The sequence below is a fragment of the Hypanus sabinus genome, chromosome 5 (genome assembly GCF_030144855.1).
Source record: "Hypanus sabinus isolate sHypSab1 chromosome 5, sHypSab1.hap1, whole genome shotgun sequence".
Taxonomy (NCBI): Eukaryota; Metazoa; Chordata; class Chondrichthyes; order Myliobatiformes; family Dasyatidae; genus Hypanus; species Hypanus sabinus.
Genome location: NC_082710.1, coordinates 146180508 through 146198938, shown reverse-complemented (window position 1 = coordinate 146198938; position 18431 = coordinate 146180508). Strand labels below are relative to the sequence as shown.

Sequence of the window (18431 nt, the reverse complement as noted above, 5' to 3'; positions counted from 1 at the left end):
TTTGCAGGTTGGAGTGGGGGTAACTGGTTTGCTTCCTGGCATGGTCATGCAGATTTACATGGCCAAATGGCCTCCTTCCGTGCAGTGCTTCTAAATGTTTGATCTCTGTAGCGCTCTAAGTGCAGTTAAATATAATGTCTTTGTTTTGTTTCAGTAGCCGGATTGAGCTTGGAGATGTTACTCCACACAATATCAAACAGCTGAAACGGTTAAACCAAGTAATCTTCCCTGTAAGTTACAACGACAAATTCTACAAGGATGTACTGGAGGTTGGCGAACTTGCAAAATTAGGTACTTTTATTTTGCTTCTACTTCTGTTAATCTTGTTTAAATGTCTTTAGACAATTTGCTAATATTTTGCATGGGAATATTTTGATAGCATTGTATTTTCTGCTGCTACTATATTCAATTGAGTAACTGAGGATCAATTATCCATTTATCCGTATTACACAGATTTTGATTCACCTCATAAGATGTTATTTTGCAGAATTGGGGAACAAGAGGCAGAGTCCCCTAGGTATCAGTAATATTTTGGAGGGATTCACATCATAGGAGTGATGGTTAACAATTCTGTCTCAGGAATGAGGGGGTGGGAAAGAAGGTGGTGGTGGTGGGGTATGCTGAACTCAATTCTTGAAGGTGAAGCAATGCAGGACAATTCAGGGAGTGTCTGCTTGCATTCAAAAACCCCTCCAGAAATTCTTTGTTTCGGAATCTGGTACAGCAAATATGATTACTGTAATCCTTTCATTTTCTTTCAATGCCAGGAACGAAAATCAATTACATTCCTGTCATGTATTCAGCTGAAATTTGAAAGGATCTGTTTTGTGGGCATTTGGCATTTAACCACTTTCATTTGCAGAAGTGTGTTTGCTGCCCAAATTTCTACCACAAATAGTAGACCTTTCAACTTCTAAATGCTTGCAGTTATGTTACAGGGACACCAGAGATGGAATCCAGATTACATTGTTTAGGTTTGGCAAAGGCTCTGTTTCTGTACGATATTTAACTTGTGCTTTCTTGAAGTCCAATTCGCTGCTTATCTTGTGAAGTTAAGTTAGTTCATTGCAAAGAATAGCAAAAGTGAACCATGAAAACTGGCTGCTGTTGGAAACTAAAATGCCACATTTATTCCTTGGGTATCAGTGAGGCGATAGGAAGAGCCTTACTGAAACAGTTGCATGGTCCAGTTGGAGTGAATCCTTTTTTTAAAATGCATCACTTTCTAAAGTAAAAGCTTAAGCATGGTTTGTAACCAAGCCACAAGCTTGTGTACATTTTGTGAGTCTGATCTGTCAGTGGTAAAAGCATTGGGCTGATTCCACCAGTAATGGGATTGCAAGTATCTAGGCTTGACTAAAAGCAGTAACAGAAAGATAAGTACTGTTAGTGTAATCCATTATAGCTTCTGGAACTTAGTACAAAAATATCTTTGGGACCTAAAGGGCTACATAAAGTTACTAACACAAGAAAAATCTGTAAATGCTGGGAATCTGAAGCAGCATACACAAGATACTGGAGGGACTCAGTGGGCCAGGCAGCGTCTATGGAAAAGAAAAACAGTTGATGTTTCGAGCGGAGACCCCTCATCAGGACTAGAAAAAAAGACAAGAAGTCAGAGCAAGAAGGTGGAGGAGGGGAGGAAGAAGTACCAGGTGGTAGGTGATGAGTGACACTGGGAGGGTGAGGGGTGAAATAAAAGGCTGGGAAGTTGGTAAAAGAGATAAAGGGCTGGAGAAGGGGGAATCTGATAGAGGATAGAAGATCATGGAAGAAGCGGAAGGGGCACCAGAGGAGGTGATGGACAGGTAAGGAGATAAGATGAGAGAGGAGAACGGGAATGCTGAAGGGCGGGGGTTGGGGTAGGGGGACAATTACCAGAAGTTTGAGAAATCAATGTTCAAGCATCAGTACCCAGACAGGATACAAGGAGTTGCTCCTCCAACCTGAGTGTGGCCTCATCATAAGAGGCCATGGATTGACATGTTTGAATTGGAATGGGAAGTATAATTGAAATGGGTGACCAGAGAAGATCCTGCTTTTTCTGGTATAGGTGCTTGGCAAAGTGGTCTCCCAATCTACGTCAGATCTCACCAATATACAGGAAGCCACACTGGATACAGTAGATGACCCCAGCAGACTCACAGGTGAAGTATTGCCTCACCTGGAAGAACTATTTGGGGCCCTGAATAATTGTTTCACTTATAAGAATAAACACGAGGAGGGAGATGAGTGGAGAAGGATGAAAGGACAAGGGACTCGTGTAGGGAACAATCCCTGCCAAAAGTGTGGGGGGGGGGGGTCGGGGGGGAAGAAGATGTGCTTGGTGGTGGGACCCCATTGGAGATGGCAGAAATTGTGGGGAATTATGTGCTGGATGTGGAGGCTGGTGAGGCGGTGAATAAGGATGGAAGGAACCCTATTCCTAATGTGGCGGGAGGATGGGGTGAGGGCAGATGTGCATGAAATGGAAGAGATGCAGGTGAGGGGAGCATTGATGGTGGAGGAAGAAAAGCTTTCTTTGAAGGAGGACGTCTCAATTGTTGAATAAAAAGCCTCACCCGTGAGCGCAGATAAGGCGTAAGAACTGAGAAAAGGATGGCATTTTTACAAGTGAGGGTGGAAGGAAGTATAGTCCAGGTAGCTGTGGGAATTAGTGGGTTTATAAAAGATACCAGTAGATAAACTGTCTCCCAAGAGAAACATCGAAGAAGTGGAGGGAGCTGTTGGAAATGTACCAGGTAAATTTGAGGGCAGGGTGGAAGTTGTTGATGAAGTTGATGAGCTCAGCATGGGTGCAGGAAACAGCACCAATGCAGTCATTGATGAGGAGCAGGAAAAGTTGGGGAGTGTGATCACATGTGGACCCATGGTTACAACTTAAATAACTGGATGCTGCTTTTCATCAACTCTTGGTGCATAGTGACTGTGGGTAATAAGAACACTAGTATTCTCTACAAATTGGGAACTTTTGAACATTTTGTTCTTGAGCAGTTTATTTTAAATGTTTAACTGATAGTGAAAAGAGATTCTAGTTTTCAGCCTTGTCTCTGTGAGGTACTTCTCCATGGCATATTAGCCTCAAATGTAAAAATCGTGAGATCCCAAACCCAACTCATTTAATCTCTCTAGACCAGGGGTTCTCAACCTGGGATCCACAAATCCCTTACTTAGATATTGGTCTATGACTTTAGTGGTTAATCTGGATGCTTTAGTTATGGTTATAGCTCCAATACATCTTAAGTGGTTTTGAAAGATGATTCCAGGCAAATGAAATAGAACATAGAAACCTACAGCTCATTACAGGCCCTTCAGCACACAATGTTGTTCTAGCCATGTAACCTACTCTAGAAACTGACAGAATTTCCCTACCACATAGCCCTCTATTTTTCTGTGCCCTATCAAAGTCTCTTAAAAGACATTATTGTATCTACCTGCTGGCAGTGCATTCCACACACCCACCGCACTCTGTGGAAAAACTTACCTCTGACATCCCTATTGTACCTACTTCCAAGCATCTTAAAGCTATGCCCCCTCGTTAGCCATTTCAGCCCTGGGGAAAAAGCCTCTGGTTATCCACATGATCAGTGCTTCTCTTCATCTCATTTCTATCAGATTGTGATGAGGCCACGTTCAGGTTGGAGGAACTGTCTGGGTAGCTGCCAACCCAATTTCTCGAACTTCCATAATGGGCTCCCCTCACACCCCCCCCCCCTCACCATTCTCCTTCTCCCTTTACTCTCTCTCACCTTCTCTCCTTGCCTGGCCATCACCTCCCTCTGGTGCTTCTCCCTCCTTTTCTTTCATCCATGGCCTTCTGTCTTCTATCAGATTCCCCCTTCTCCAGGCCTGTATCTCTTTCCCCAATCAACTTCCCAGCTCTTTCCTTCACCGTTCTCCCTGCGGATTTCACCTATCACCTTGTATTTCTCCCTTCCCTCTCTCCAGTTGTTGTCATTCTAGACTTTTTTAAAAACGTAGTATTGTAGCTAGTGCACAGTACAGTCAGGCCAGCCTGTCCATAGCAGCAGTTATTTCTACTTCCACCTTCTCATATCAATCACAACCTCATATTCCTCTTTCTCTTGTAGCTGTCCAACTTCCCTATAAACCCACTGTATCTATGTCACTTGCTTCAACCGCACTGTGGGAATAGGCTCCACGTTCTCACTCTTTCTGCAGTGATTTCTCCTGATTTTCAGTTTTGCTGTTTATAGCTTAAGGAGAAGTATTTTTCAAGTAACTACCTAGTCAATACCTTCCATAATTTCAACTGCCTTTAGATTTTTCTTTTCAAGAGATAACTCTGCCTGTTCATCCTCTATAATTTTTCCTCTTCTTTGCTTTTTATCAGAACAGTTTACTTCAATTTGCACAAATGCTTCTGGGTTCCTCACTCTGCAGTTACAAAATTGGTCTGTGTGAGTGTTCTAATTGGGATGTAGAACAGGCAATCCCTGTGTGACTCGAAAATGGTTTGCACCGCGATTTCTCTTAATGTGAATCTGTGTCATCTGTGCATCCGTGAAGTAGCATGAGCTAGATTTACATTTTTCCTGCAAATTCTGTGAGAATGAAGTTTTATTCTGTCTCAATCTTCAAGGCAGTGATTTGCAAATTTGTAAGGCTAGATCCATTATCCGTACAGCCATAATTCAGTCACCTGTAATCGATAGAAACTTGATTGCATTGAAAGCAATGAGTAATTGCAAAACACTCAGTGTAAATCCGTGGCAAAGCCTTAAAGGGAGAGAATGTACACATTGAAGCTACAGATTTCCATGCAAAGACTACAGAAAGATTCATGTCCCGTTGTGTTCTGAAATTTTAACAGCAGGACCTTGAACACTTCAGCAGTATAAGTGAGTTTATGGATTATGAGCTTTCTGTGGGGCAGCAGAGGCTTGCGGAATTTTACAGTATTCCTGGTATGAAAAGTTCTTCATCTAAGCGTAAGATCCAAAAGGAGTTTTTATTGATCAAAGGAGGAAGCAAAAGAAAACTTTGACAAACTTTGGAAACATCAAGAATGGAAAAGGCTCCAAAAATTAGTGGACGATACAGCTCACTCAATCACAGGAAAAGCCATTCTCACCATTGAGCACATCTAAAAGGAGCAATACCACACAAAAATAACATTCCATACATGAACGATTCCCACCGTCAAGGTTATGCTCTTTCTTCTTGCTTCTGTCATCGGGAAGGAGGTGGAGAGCCTTGGGTCCCACACCATTAGGTTCATGTTCAGTTATTACCCCCTGAACATTCAAGAACTTGAACCAAAGGGAATAACTTCACTCAACTTTACTTGCTCTATCATTGAAGTTCTCACAAGCTATGGACTTACTTTCAAGTACTCTTAATGTGAATCTGTGTCATCTGTGCATCCGTGAAGTAGCATGAGCTAGAAAAGACAGTGGATCAGCAGTGGCAGATATTCTTGGGCATAATACAAAAGATGCAAATGCAGTTCATTCCAATGAGAAGGAAGGATTCAAAGAGGGGGAAGGGGCCACAGTGGTTGACAAAGGAAGTCAGAGATTGTATAGCATTAAAGAAAAAGAAGTAATACAGGGCTAAGATGAGTGGGAATACAGATGATTGGGAAAGTTTTAAGGAACAGCAGATCTTAACTAAAAAAGCAATACGGACAGAAAAAATCAGGTATGAGCTCAGTCTAGCCAGGAATATAAAAGGGGATAGCAAAAGCTTTTTTAGCTATGTGAAGAGAAAGAAGATAGTTAAGAACAATGTTGAAGAATGAATTGGGAGAAATTGTTATGGGAAACAGGGAAATGGCAACAGAATTTAATGCATACTTTAGATCTGTCTTCACCAGGGAGGACACAAGCAATCTCCCAGATGTATGGATGGGCCAGGGTCATAAGATATCAGAGGAATTGAGACAGATTGACATTAGGAAAGAAACTGTGATGAGTAGACTGGTAGGACTGAAGGCTAATAAATCCCCGGGTCCAGATGGTCTGCATCCGAGGGTTCTAAAAGAGGTGGCTCAGGAAATTGCGGATGCATTGGTAATCATTTTCCAATGTTCCTTAGATTCAGGATCAGTTCCTGAAGATTGGAGAGTGGCTAATGTTGTCCCACTTTTCAAGAAGGGAGGGAAGGAGAAAACAGAGAACTATCGCCCTGTTAGCCTAACGTCAGTCGTGGGGAAGATGCTTGAGTCCATTATTAAGGACGAAATAGTGGCACATCTAGATGGCAGAAATAGGATTAGGCCGAGCCAGCATGGATTTACCAAGGGCAAATCATGCTTGACTAATCTGTTGGAGTTTTTTGAGGGTGTAACAAGGATGTTAGATGAGGGTAAGCCAGTAGATGTTGTGTACCTAGATTTTCAGAAGGCATTCGATAAGGTGCCACATAGGAGATTGGTGAGTAAAATCAGAGCTCATGGCATTGGGGGCAGGGTTTCAACATGGATAGAAAACTGGTTGGCAGATAGAAAACAAAGGGTAGCAGTGAATGGTGTTTCTCAGACTGGCTGGAGGTGACTAGTGGGGTACCCCAGGGCTCTGTATTGGGACCACAGCTCTTTACGATTTATGTCAATGATTTAGATGAGGGCATTGAAAACTATATCAGCAAGTTTGCTGACGATACTAAACTGGGTGGCAGTGTGACATGCGAAGAGGACGTTCGGAGAATACAGGGAGACTTGGATAGGCTGAGTGAGTGGGCAGATACTTGGCAGATGTCATTCAATGTGAATAAATGTGAAGTTATCCACTTTGGAAGCTGGAACAAGAGGGCAGAGTATTGTCTGAACGGTGTCGAGTTAGGTAAGGGAGAAATGCAAAGAGACCTAGGAGTCCTAGTTCACCAGTCAATGAAGGTGAACTAGCAAGTGCAACAGGCAGTGAAGAGGGCAAATGGAATGTTGGCCTTTGTTACAAGGGGAATTGAATACAAGAGCAAGGATGTTCTTTTGCATTTGTACAGGGCCCTGGTGAGACCACACCTGGAATATTGTGTACAGTTTTGGTCTCCAGGTTTAAGGAAGGACATTCTGGCAATTGAGGAAGTGCAGCGTAGATTCACTAGGTTGATTCCTGGGATGGCAGGGCTGTCTTACGCAGAGAGATTGGAGAGATTGGGCTTGTACACGCTGGAATTGAGGAGATTGAGAGGGGATCTGATTGAAACGTTTAAGATAATTAAAGGATTTGATAGGATTGAGGCAGGAAATATGTTCCAGATGTTGGGAGAGTCCAGTACCAGAGGGCATGGATTGAGAATAAGGGGTAGGTCATTTAGGACAGAGTTAAGGAAAAACTTCTTCTCCCAGAGAGTTGTGGAGGTGTGGAATGCACTGCCTCGGAAGACGGTGGAGGCCAATTCTCTGGATGCTTTCAAGAAGGAGCTGGATAGATATCTGATGGATAGGGGAATCAAGGGATATGGGGACAAGGCAGGGACTGGGTATTGATAGTGAATGAATCAGCCATGATCTCAGAATGGCAGTGCAGACTCGAGGGGCCGAATGGTCTACTTCTGCACCTATTGTCTATTGTCTACTGTCATCAATACTTATTGCACAGTTTGTTGTCTTTAGCACATTGAACTCCTAAGTTGGTGTGTTCTTTCTTTGATTCTATTATGGTTATTCTGTTATGGATTTACTGAATTTGCCCACAAGAAAATGAATTTCAGGGTTGTATATGTGACATGTATGTACTTGAATAATAAGTTTTACTTTGAACTGAATTCCTGCAAGAAAATAAATCTTGGGGTTGTATATGGTAACATACTGTATGTACTTTGATAATAAATTTGAACTTCAAGCTTTTTCTTGTACAAGTGATTCCCCTTATAAACCGACCTGTTAGTAATAGTATCTATTTCTTCCACTTATGATTTGGAATAAAAATGTACAGGAAGCTATTTAGCCCAATGTGTCTGTCCCAAATTGCGAAAGAGCTCACCAATCAGTCCCATTCCATTCTCTTCTTTCCTTATAATGATGACATGTCACTTTTCGTATTTATCCCATTGTCTTAAAATCCAATGAACCCTGTTTCAGCTGCTTCAATACTGGTCTCCCTGTGAAAGCATTCTTAATTCCCCCACAAGTTCTTCTGCTGATCACTTTAAATCTATGTCCTCCAATTTCCAGCCCTTTGACCAATGTACATCTGTACAGTATCATCAAAATTCTTTTCTGTAGTAATTTGAATACTAATTTATTTGCACACCTTTCTCAACAACTTTCCTTATTTATTCTGCCTTAACATCATTTCTGGCTCTGATGCAGAGATGGACTCGATGAGATTGAATAAAGAACATATTTTCCTGAAAAGGGATTTTATAAGATCTGGGGTTTTGAAGAGTGGTCCTACATACTAATTAAGATTTGGAATTCCCACTTGACAATCCTCATTACATAGTCCTTGGGAGAGATGAGAGGCAAAAACAATAGTCAAACGGATCAAACTAAGTGGGGAAAATTTGGAATTTATAAAAATTTGGTATTTGAGAGGTAGTTAATCCTTGATACAGATTTTAGTCTCTGTAAAGTGGAATAGGTTTACAAAATTTGCTTTTGGGGTAATTTTTTTAGGGATTTTATGTATTTTTTACAGTAGCGTGTGTGGAAATATTTAAAAAATTGAATGGCACTTTGCCTTGCAGCATATTTCAATGACATTGCAGTGGGTGCAGTGTGCTGTCGAGTGGATCATTCGCAAAACCAGAAACGATTGTACATCATGACCTTGGGATGCCTGGCACCGTACCGGAGGCTAGGAATAGGTAAGCTCTTAGGGGGGTATTGCACTAGTCTGAGTTCTCAGTTACTGACTAATATCACAGTGTGAAGACATGGTTAGTTTTCTTTCCAGGATATGAGTTTGCAATCTTTAAAGGTGCATAAAAAGCTGGAATTTATTTGCCCACAAACAGTGATTGCAGATGCTAGAATCTGGATCAGCCATCTGCTGCAGCAACTCGGGTGAGCAGCATCTGTGTTTGACAGGAAAGAGTTATCGATGTTTCGGAATCAGCATACAATTTTATTGTATGGGTGAGAGAATTAGAGGGGAAAGAATTAAGTTATTTATATATTCACATTCAGGGAAACTGTGATTCAATTGGCCGAAAAACTTCTGGAGCCTAAAGGTCTCCCCTTTGTGCACCAATGTTCCTATAAATTTTCCTGCTGAAGATAATATTGTTAAATGTACTAGAGTTCTTTTTAACTCTAGAGTGTACTTACCCTATAGTCAGTAGAGATTGAAATTTCTAATTTTACTATTGTGAACCTAAAAATTAATCTTGAAGTGAAATGCATTTTGGATTGGGGCTGTTTTAAAACCATACTGGGGCCATTTGTGCTGCTTTGGAATTGAACTGATTTCACCAAGCATTTAAATTGGTTTATTATTGTCACATGTATCGACGTACAATGAAAAATGCCAGCCATATAAATTATTCTTTCTAACAGTGTATTGAGTTGTATAAGGGTGAACAATAACAGAATGCAGAGAAGGTGCAGTGCGGGCACACAACAAGGTACAAGGGCCCAAAAAGTAGATTGCAAGGTGACGAGCCCACCTTATTGTACTAGGGAACCATTCAATTGTCTTATAACAGTGGAATACAGGCTATCCTTGAGCCTGGTGGTACGTGCTTTTATGTTTGTGTATTGTCTGCCCATTGGGAGGGGAGGGGGAGAAGAGAGAATGTATAGGGTGGATGAGGTTTTTGATTATGTTGGCTGCTTTACCAAGGTAGACAGATTCCATGGAGAGCAGGAAGTTTTACATATCTTGCTAACACTAACAAGGTGCTTATGATATTGTTTCACATTGAATGATGGGATCTTAAATTGTGCTAGTGATAACCTGCCAAACTGCTTTGTCATGGCATTTTAAATTTCTGATTACAGCTTCTAATAAAAGAAAAACATTGCCTGCTTGATATTAACAACTGGTGTATTTCCAACTTTAAATTGTTTTGCTGAATTAAGCCATAAATACCACCTTTTGCATTAGAAGGTAAGGAGTGCCCAAAGATTTCTAGTCTTTACATTTCACTCTTATAGCTCCAAAGATACAATTTCAATGAAGTGTAGACCAGCTTGAATGGCAGGTGTACTCATTATGTAATTTAAATGAAATGTTTTTATGACCATAGCAGTTAGACAATCAGCATCTTTATTCTCGTTAGTTTTTTCCCGGAATGCACCAAGTGCAGAAGTTCAATCTCCCATGCTACTCTACCAGTATTCCCTACACTTGGTTCTTGCAAGTAACCTGTTGTGTTACTGGCTACTTATGATTCCAAAACATGTGAGCTATGCTTCACGTAACTTCCTTTTCCTTTATTTAGGAACCAAAATGCTGAATCATGTGTTAAACATCTGTGAAAAGGATGGGACCTTCGACAATATTTATCTGTGAGTATCTTATATTTTCTTTAAATCCAGTTCATTCACAGCATGTGTTAAGTTCGCTTAAGATTATGCGAGGGTATTAGCAATTCAGAGAGTATTGCTATTGCAGACTCAGAATATGTCAACTTAGTGGCTGCTAGCATTAAGAAATACTTGTTGTATTCTTCCATTGTGAAATTTGAGAGTCAAGGTTTTTATATTTATAATGTTTATGGTGTTTGTGCTTTTCTTTTATAAAGTTAAAATGTAATTTTATTTTCTGATGTAAAGTTTGGAACATTGCAGGATATTTTTGTTTTAGTAGATCAGTTATAGAGCAAGTGATCAATTATGGGTAAGTTGTGCAATTACGAAGACTGGCTTTATTTGTCACAGTGAAATGCATCGTTTGCATCAACAACCGACACCTTCTGAATATGTGCCACCATTTCTCTGGCACCAGCATATCATACCGACAACTTGCTAACTCCTTACTACTCGGCATGTCTTTGAAATGTGGGAGGAAATAGTAGCGTCATGTGGAGAATGTATCAACTCCTTACTGACAATGGCAGGAATTGAACCTGATCACTGGTGCTATGAACTGTTTCACAAGTCATTAAACTACCACGCCAACCTGAGTTATCTATGGGTATTGTTCACATAGCCAAAACCAGTCCTGTGGATTGTAGCAATGTACCAGTCCAAAGGAGCTAGCTGAGTATAATTAAGAGCTAGGAATGTTAGCCTGTGAGAGGATACAGAAATTGGCTTGCTTATTCTCATAGATAATTTGGAGAATTTTTTAGAGACAGCACACACAAAATGCTGGAGGAACTCTGCAAGTCAGGCAGCATCTATGGAGGAGAATAAACATTCAACACTTGGGACTGAGACCCTTCATTGGGTATGGCAAGGAAAGGGGTGGAAGCTAGAATAAGCAGAAGGCGAAGGAGTACAAGCTGGCTGATGATAGGTGACACTAGGTGGGAGGGGGAAGGTGGGTAAATGGGGGGGGAGGATATTGAAGTTAAAATCTGGGAGGAGATAGGTGAAGCAGAAGGAATCTAATGGAAGAGGACAGTGGACCATGGAAGAAAGCGACAGCGGACAGGAGCCAGAGGGAAGTGGTGAGCAAGTGAGAAGAGAAGGTATGAGAGGGTAACCAGAGTAGGGAATGGAAAGAGAAGGGGGCGGGGGGAAGAGAAATTATTGAAATATTGAAGAAATCAGTGTTCAATTACGTTACAGTGTGGGTGGCATCTTAGCAGGGCCTTGAGGTGTATTCCCAAAACTAGGCTCTGAAAATGGACATTCCAAGCTCTGCTATGGAAAGAGATGACTGGGCAGATACTGGAAAAGATCCTAGAATGTACTAAAGTTGTCAAGTCTGATATCCCCACTGACTCTTGGAATTCCCTGGTCCATTTACCCCCCCCAAGGAACTTCCTGAGGCTGTGCCACAACTTCACATGGAAGGAGTCCTTACACATTTGGAGAAAAAGGATGCTTATGTGAGAATGCTGTTCTTGGACTACAGTTCAGCATTCAACACCATAATTTCCTCCAGGCTTGACAAGAAGCTCAGAGACCTTGGTCTTCACCCTTCCTGTCAGATTGATGACAGATGTTAAGAGTGGGCTCCCTCACCTCTGCCCCTCTGACCCTCAACACAGGTACTCCATGGCTGTGTCCTAAGCCCCCTCCTTTACTCTCTGTATACCCATGACTGTGTCGCCACCTACAGCTCCAATCTGCTAATTAAATTTGCTGATGATACTACATTGATTGGCCTTATCTCAAATAATAATGAGACAGCTTACGGAGAAGAAGTCATCACTCTGACAATGACAACTCTGACAAGTCTTGACAATGATGTCAAGAAAACAACTTCTCCCTCAATGTCGCAAAAACAAAGAAGCTGGTTGTGGTCTACAGGAGAAATGGAGACAGGCTAATCCCTATTGACACATCATTGGATCTAGGGTTGAGAGGGTAAACAGCTTTAAGTTTCTCGACATCCGCATCATCGAGGATCTTGCGTGATCTGTACATAACAGCTGTGTGGTGGAAAAGGCACAACAGTGCCTCTTTCACCTAAGACTGTTGGAAGTTTTGTATGGGCCCCCAAATCCCAAGATCTTTCTACAGGGTCACAATTGAGAGCATTTTGACTGGCTGCATCACTGCCTGGTATGGGAACTGTACTACTTCCCTCAATTGCAGGACTCTGCAGAGAGTGGTATCTGTGTACAGATACACTAGTCCAGTGTATCTGTAAATGTGAGCTTCCCACTATTCAGGACATTTACAGAGATGGGTGTGTACAAAATGCCCAGAGGATCTTTGGGGACCTGAGTCATCCTAACCAAAAACTGTTCTAGCTGCTACCATCCGGGAAACTGTCATTGTCGTGGCTATCCCTCGAGGTCAAGGATGATGGTCTTCATTCAGTTGATCTTTTTATGGGCTCTCAAGTGGCTTTGAAAGTTCTTCCGCATTCAGGACAGGTGGTTCCAGCTGGCAGATCGGGCTTTGGTTGTTGCTGCCTCTCTTTCCATTTTCTTCTTTTTTCTTCTAATTCTGCACATCTGTTGGCTTCAAAAGTTGCTGTTCCTTCTCAGATGATGGTTTCCTGTCGGCATTGGTTTCCCAATTGTTGATGTCGCTGTTACATTTCTTCATGTTGGCTTTTAAGATGTCTTTGAATCTCTTCTGTTGTCCACCTCTTTTACGTTTGCTTTCTTTAAGCTGGGAGTAGAAGATTTGTTTTGGCAGATGTTTGTCTTTCATCCGAGCAATATGACTGCTCCATCTTAGTTGGTTCTTAATGACGTAGGCTTCAAGGCTTTTTGTTTTTGCTTCATTTAGCAAGCTGACGTTGGATCTTCTATCTTCCCAGCTGATATTTAAGATGTTTTGAAGACAGTGTTGATGGAACTTTTCAAGTACCTTCAGATGTTGTCGGTATGTTGTCCAGGTTTCTGATGCATACAAGAGCGTTGGGATCACCACTGCTTTGTACGTTAACATTTTGGTGTCTGTCTGGATGTCACGATCATGAAAGACTCTTGTTCGGAGATGTCCAAAAGCTGTTCCAGCGCATTTAAGACTATGTTGGATCTCATTAAGGTCAACATTGAAGGAGAGGTGACTTCCAAAATACGGAAAGTGATCCACATTTTCCAGGGTTGCTTCGCCAAGTTAAATTGTTGGTTCAATCTGATTTGTCTCAGTTGGTGACGGTTGGTAGATGATCTGAGTCTTCTTGGAATTGATGGTAAGTCCAAGTTTCGTGTATGCACATTTGAACGCAGTCAGAATCTGTTGTAGGTGGTTTTCTGAGAGAGCTGCAACACTGTTGTCATCTGTGTATTGGAACTTGATGAGGGAACTCGTGGAACTCGTGTTTTTGGACTTGAGACGGGCAAGATTGAAAAGTCTGCCATCTGTTCTGTAGACAATTTCGATTCTTGGGGGTAGGTCGTCCTTGATGTGGATGATTGTTGCAATGAAGATGGTGAACAAAGTTGGGGCAATCACACATCCCTGTTTTACTCCTGATCTGACTTGAAAAGGCTCACAGTTACAGTTGCTGACCATGACTGTGGCAAGCATGCCATCGTGGAGGAGTCTCTGGATTCGAATGTACTTTTCAGGGCATCCATAGGTGGATAGGACATCCCATAGGAGTTCCCTTGATACCGAGTCAAAGGCCTTGGTGAGGTCGATGAATGCCATGTACAAAGGTTGAAGTTGTTCATGACATTTTTCTTGTAGTTGTTGCATTGTGAAGATCATGTCGATTACCCCAAGTGATGGTCTAAAACCGGCTTGTGTCTCCGTCTCCAGAAGGATCTTCTCGGCTAAAGGCTTGAGCCGGTTGTTCATGATGTGGGTGAGGATCTTTCCTGCTGTTGCTAACAGGGAAATTCCATGATAGTTTCCGCATTCGGATCGATTGCTTTTCCTTTTGTAGGTGGTAACGATTGCTGAGTCTCTAAAGTCTGCTGGTATGTCTTCATATATCCAGATCTTGATGAGAAGTTGATGCAGTTGGTAATGAAGTGGTTTACCTACAATTTTGTAGACTTCTGTTGGTATTCCATTGAGTTCAGCAGCCTTGTTTTTTTTCAAGGTTTTGATGGCTTCCTTGACTTCTTCAAGTGTTGGTATTTTGCTTAGGGAGTCGTCAACGGGCTGTTTTGGGATGTTGTTAATCATATTCTTGTCAAATGAGATGGTCTGATTTAGAAGATCAAAGTGCTCCTTCCATCTGGAATTGATGTCAGCATTGCTGTTTAGGATGGTTGAACCATCTTTGCTTTTGAGAGGGGCTTGACCGTGAGTGGATGGGCCAAAAATAACTTTAGTTGCGTTGAAAAAGCCTCAAGTGTCATTGGCGTCTGCTAGTTGTTGGATTTCCTGAGCTTTCTTTCTCCACCATTGTTTTTCAGGCTTCGGGTGCTCTTCTGGACTACAGTCTTGCATTCCTGATAGCGTTTCCTTTTGGTAGCCGATTGTTGGTCATTTTGTAAGGGGATGAAAGCTTTTCTTTTCATTGATGAATTGTTGGAGTAGTTAGTCGTTATCATCGAACCAGCCCTGATGTTTTTTCATCTTGAACCCAATTGTTTCTTTTTAGGAGGTGATGATAGCGTTCTTCAATTGATTCCACTGTTCTTCCACAGATGGTGAGATTTGTTGAGGCAGTTCTTGAAGATTTTGTTGGAACTTCTGTACATGGTTGATGTCTCTTAGGATGTCAACATTGAATTTCTTAATAGTGTTCTGATTTTGGTGTTTCCTTTTGGGCTGAATCTTCGTTCTTATGATGGATAAGATGAATCGATGGTCTGTCCAGCACTTGTCGGCACCAGTAACAGCTCTTGCTATCAGTACATTTTGTTGGTCCCGAGATTGTACGATGATGTAGTTGATGAGGTGCCAGTGTTTGGAGAGTGGATGCTGCCAGGAGACTTTGTGCCTGTTTTTCTGGCAAAATACGGTTTTTGTAATCACCAGTTGTGTTCAGCATATCTGGTGAGGAGGAGTGTTCTATTGGCATTAACCTTGCCAACTCCTTCCTTGCTTATTATTCCAGTCCAGAGCCAATGATCTTTCCTGACTCTGGCATTGAAGTCTCCCAAGAGAATGATCTTATCGTTGTTGGGAACAGGAATGGACGTGGTCAAGTTGGGCGTAGAAGTTCATCTTTACTTCATCTTCAGCATCCAGGGTTGGAGCATAGGCGCTGATGACGGTGGCCTGTTGGTTCTTGACGAGTTGGATTCGCAGAGTCATGAGAATGTTCGTTGATTCCCAGTGGTTGCTCAGTTTCCACTTCAGTGGTTACTTCAGCTTCTGAAGTAGGCTGTTTTGGATGGCAAAACCTACTCCATGGATCTGCGATTGTTCAGGATCAAGTCCTTTCCAGAAAAAGGTGTATTGACCTTGCTCTTCCTTTAGTTGCCCTAATCCAGCTCTGCGGGTCTCCCTCAGAGCAACAATGTCAAAGTTGAATTTTTGGAGTTCCTGGGTAACAAAGGCCAGGAACTCCTCTCTGGTCGGTCTGAGTTTGGGTTATCCATCAGAGATCGTATATTCCAGGTTCCAAATTTCATAGTTTCACTTCTCGATGTTTTTCGACCGCATGATGATGATCCCTCTGGATGCAGCTTTCCAGATGGGATGGGGTGAAGCAGACTATTTTTAGGGCACCTTTTCCAGCCCCCTCCCAGTGCAGCGTGAGCAGAGTGGATTGTAAATAGGGCTGCTCAGATGTGAATACTGCTACCAAACAACTTCTCTGCTTCTGTCCAAAAGTTGAGGACTGAATCAAGTATTCACCATTTCTGTGCCGGTTCTTGACTAGGAGCTTCTAGCCATTACATTGTATGCTCCCGTCGCCCTCCCCCCGATCGCCGAAAGACTTGAAGATGTGGCCCACAGAGCAAAGATACCTGTGCGTGTACTTGTTTAATGTGTACTTGATGTTGCACTCCAAGAAGCACACGATATTTCACAAATCAACCAACTGATTCCAATGGCATGGAAACCGCGACGATTGGAGCTGATGGATTTGTTGCAGCCTTCATCCGCTTTCACAGCTGTTGAGTTTGAAGTAACTTTGTCCGCCTGTTCCACCGTTGAGGTCTTGGTTGGATTGTTCTTTGTGAGGGACCTCACCCTTAACCTTACTGCCGTGGGTGACCCTACCAGGAGCATAGCCCCAGACGGCATCGCTCTCGGGATCTCAGGACCACACAAGCTTCTCCATGGCAACAAAGTGACAATCCACGTAGAAGGGGAAACTCTATTGCAGCATAAAAGCCAGGACCACCAGGCTTCGGGGACAGCTGCTTCTACCAGGCCATCAAACTGATTAACTCATGCTGATACAATTGTATTTCTGTGCTATATTGACTGTTTTGTTGTACATGCTATTACAAATTATTATAAATTAGATGGAGATGTAAAGAATTTTACTCATGTATATGAAGGATGTAAGAAATAAGGTCAATTCAATTTAATTCAATACCATCTTAATGCACCTATTTGCTTGTGTCACTTTCCCATCTGTGTAAGAGCCTTTAGTTCACATATAGGTCTTGTTAAATTGGGTTTCATGTCATATGCTGAAGTACGGTGAGGTGTGGGAATGAAGGAAAACCTGCTTGCAGTAGCATCACAAGCAGTTAGATTCAGACAACACACAGAACAAATGCACATAAATTAGATAACACAGTGAAGAGATAAAAACTATCCAAAACCAGACATAAAAAAAAGCAAACCAGCAATCAGAGATAAGACCATGACAATGCAAGAGATGGTCCATAGAGTTCCATTGTTGAGGTAGGATTAGGGATATGTAGGTGAGTTGTAGGAATGCATCTGTTTCTGAACTAGTTGGCATGGGACTTCAGGCTTCTGTAACCTCCTGTCTGACGGGAGCAGCAGAAAGATGGCAGAAATTGCCAAGAGAGATGCTGCTGTCTTGAGCTGTGAATAATTGGCTGGAAAGTTTATTGATTGGCAAGGATCTGAAAGACCAAATGGCTACCAACTGTTCAGTATGATCCCAGTGGTTTTGCCCGGTGAAGGGGGGGGGGGGGTGGAGGTTTAACCCGTGTGGTTGCTTTGGTTTTGACTGCGGGGTGGGAGGGGCTGTGGAGAGAGAAACTTTTTGAATTGCCTGACCACGCATTAGGCAGAAATAGCATGCCCAATTCTGCAACACTCGGTATGGGGGGGGGAAACAAAGCAGCTAAATAAACAACGAGGGCTTTTAATTGGGAAGTGGCTGGGGTCATATTTTGGAGAGCTTGTTACTATTGAAGCTTTCATTTCTATAAACAAGGGCATAATCTCTTCCTGAAGTTTGACTCAATGGCTTGCAGCCACACTGCAGTTGGAGGTGTCAATTAAGTGTGCTGTGGGAATCCCCTAACACTTAACATGATCTGAGGCAACTTGCAGTAAGCCCTCCAAGATCTTTATATACTGTTCCAAAATGAAAAACTGACCTCTGGGCAGCAACATAGTGATGTATTCACGCCTGACCAGTTTAATATAGATTGGAAACATGATAAAATCTGCAGATGCTGGAAATCCAAGCAACACTTGCAAAATGCTGGAGGAACTCAGCAGTCCAGGCAGCATCTATGGAAAAGAGTATAGTCGACGTTTCGGGCTGAGACCCTTCAGCAGGAGGGTCTTGGTCTTAAATGTCGACTGTACTCTTTTTCCATAGGTGCTACCTAGCCTAATGAGTTCCTCCAGCATTTTGTGTGTGTTAATATAGATTTGCATTAACGCTCACACCAATGCATTAATGGAATCAAAGTCAAGTGAGAATTTCTTTAGGAAATTGTGCCTCACTTCACTCTGTTATCTAGATTACACTGTAACTATATTTTACCCCAGTGCCACAGTTGAGTATTTTTCAGGGCTATCAAAACTGAGCTCCAACCTTCTCATTTCTAGATTAGAAGCTTCATAGTATTAAATTGATTTCTTTCATCACTCTTCCATC

At 42.1% G+C, this 18431-nt stretch overlaps 1 protein-coding gene across 4 annotated transcripts in view; it reads left to right on the top strand.

Moving 5' to 3' along the window:
• The window catches only part of naa50 (N-alpha-acetyltransferase 50, NatE catalytic subunit), a 50924-nt gene that overhangs the window by 19186 nt on the left and 13307 nt on the right, over positions 1-18431 (top strand). For 2 of the 4 annotated variants that reach the window (XM_059970559.1, XM_059970561.1), the window contains exons 2-4: positions 155-291; positions 8656-8775; positions 10354-10420. In XM_059970559.1, the coding sequence (XP_059826542.1) occupies positions 155-291; positions 8656-8775; positions 10354-10420 (324 nt within the window). The remainder of the gene's footprint in view (positions 1-154; positions 292-8655; positions 8776-10353; positions 10421-18431) is intronic. The other 2 variants (XM_059970560.1, XM_059970562.1) reach the window with 1 other exon arrangement.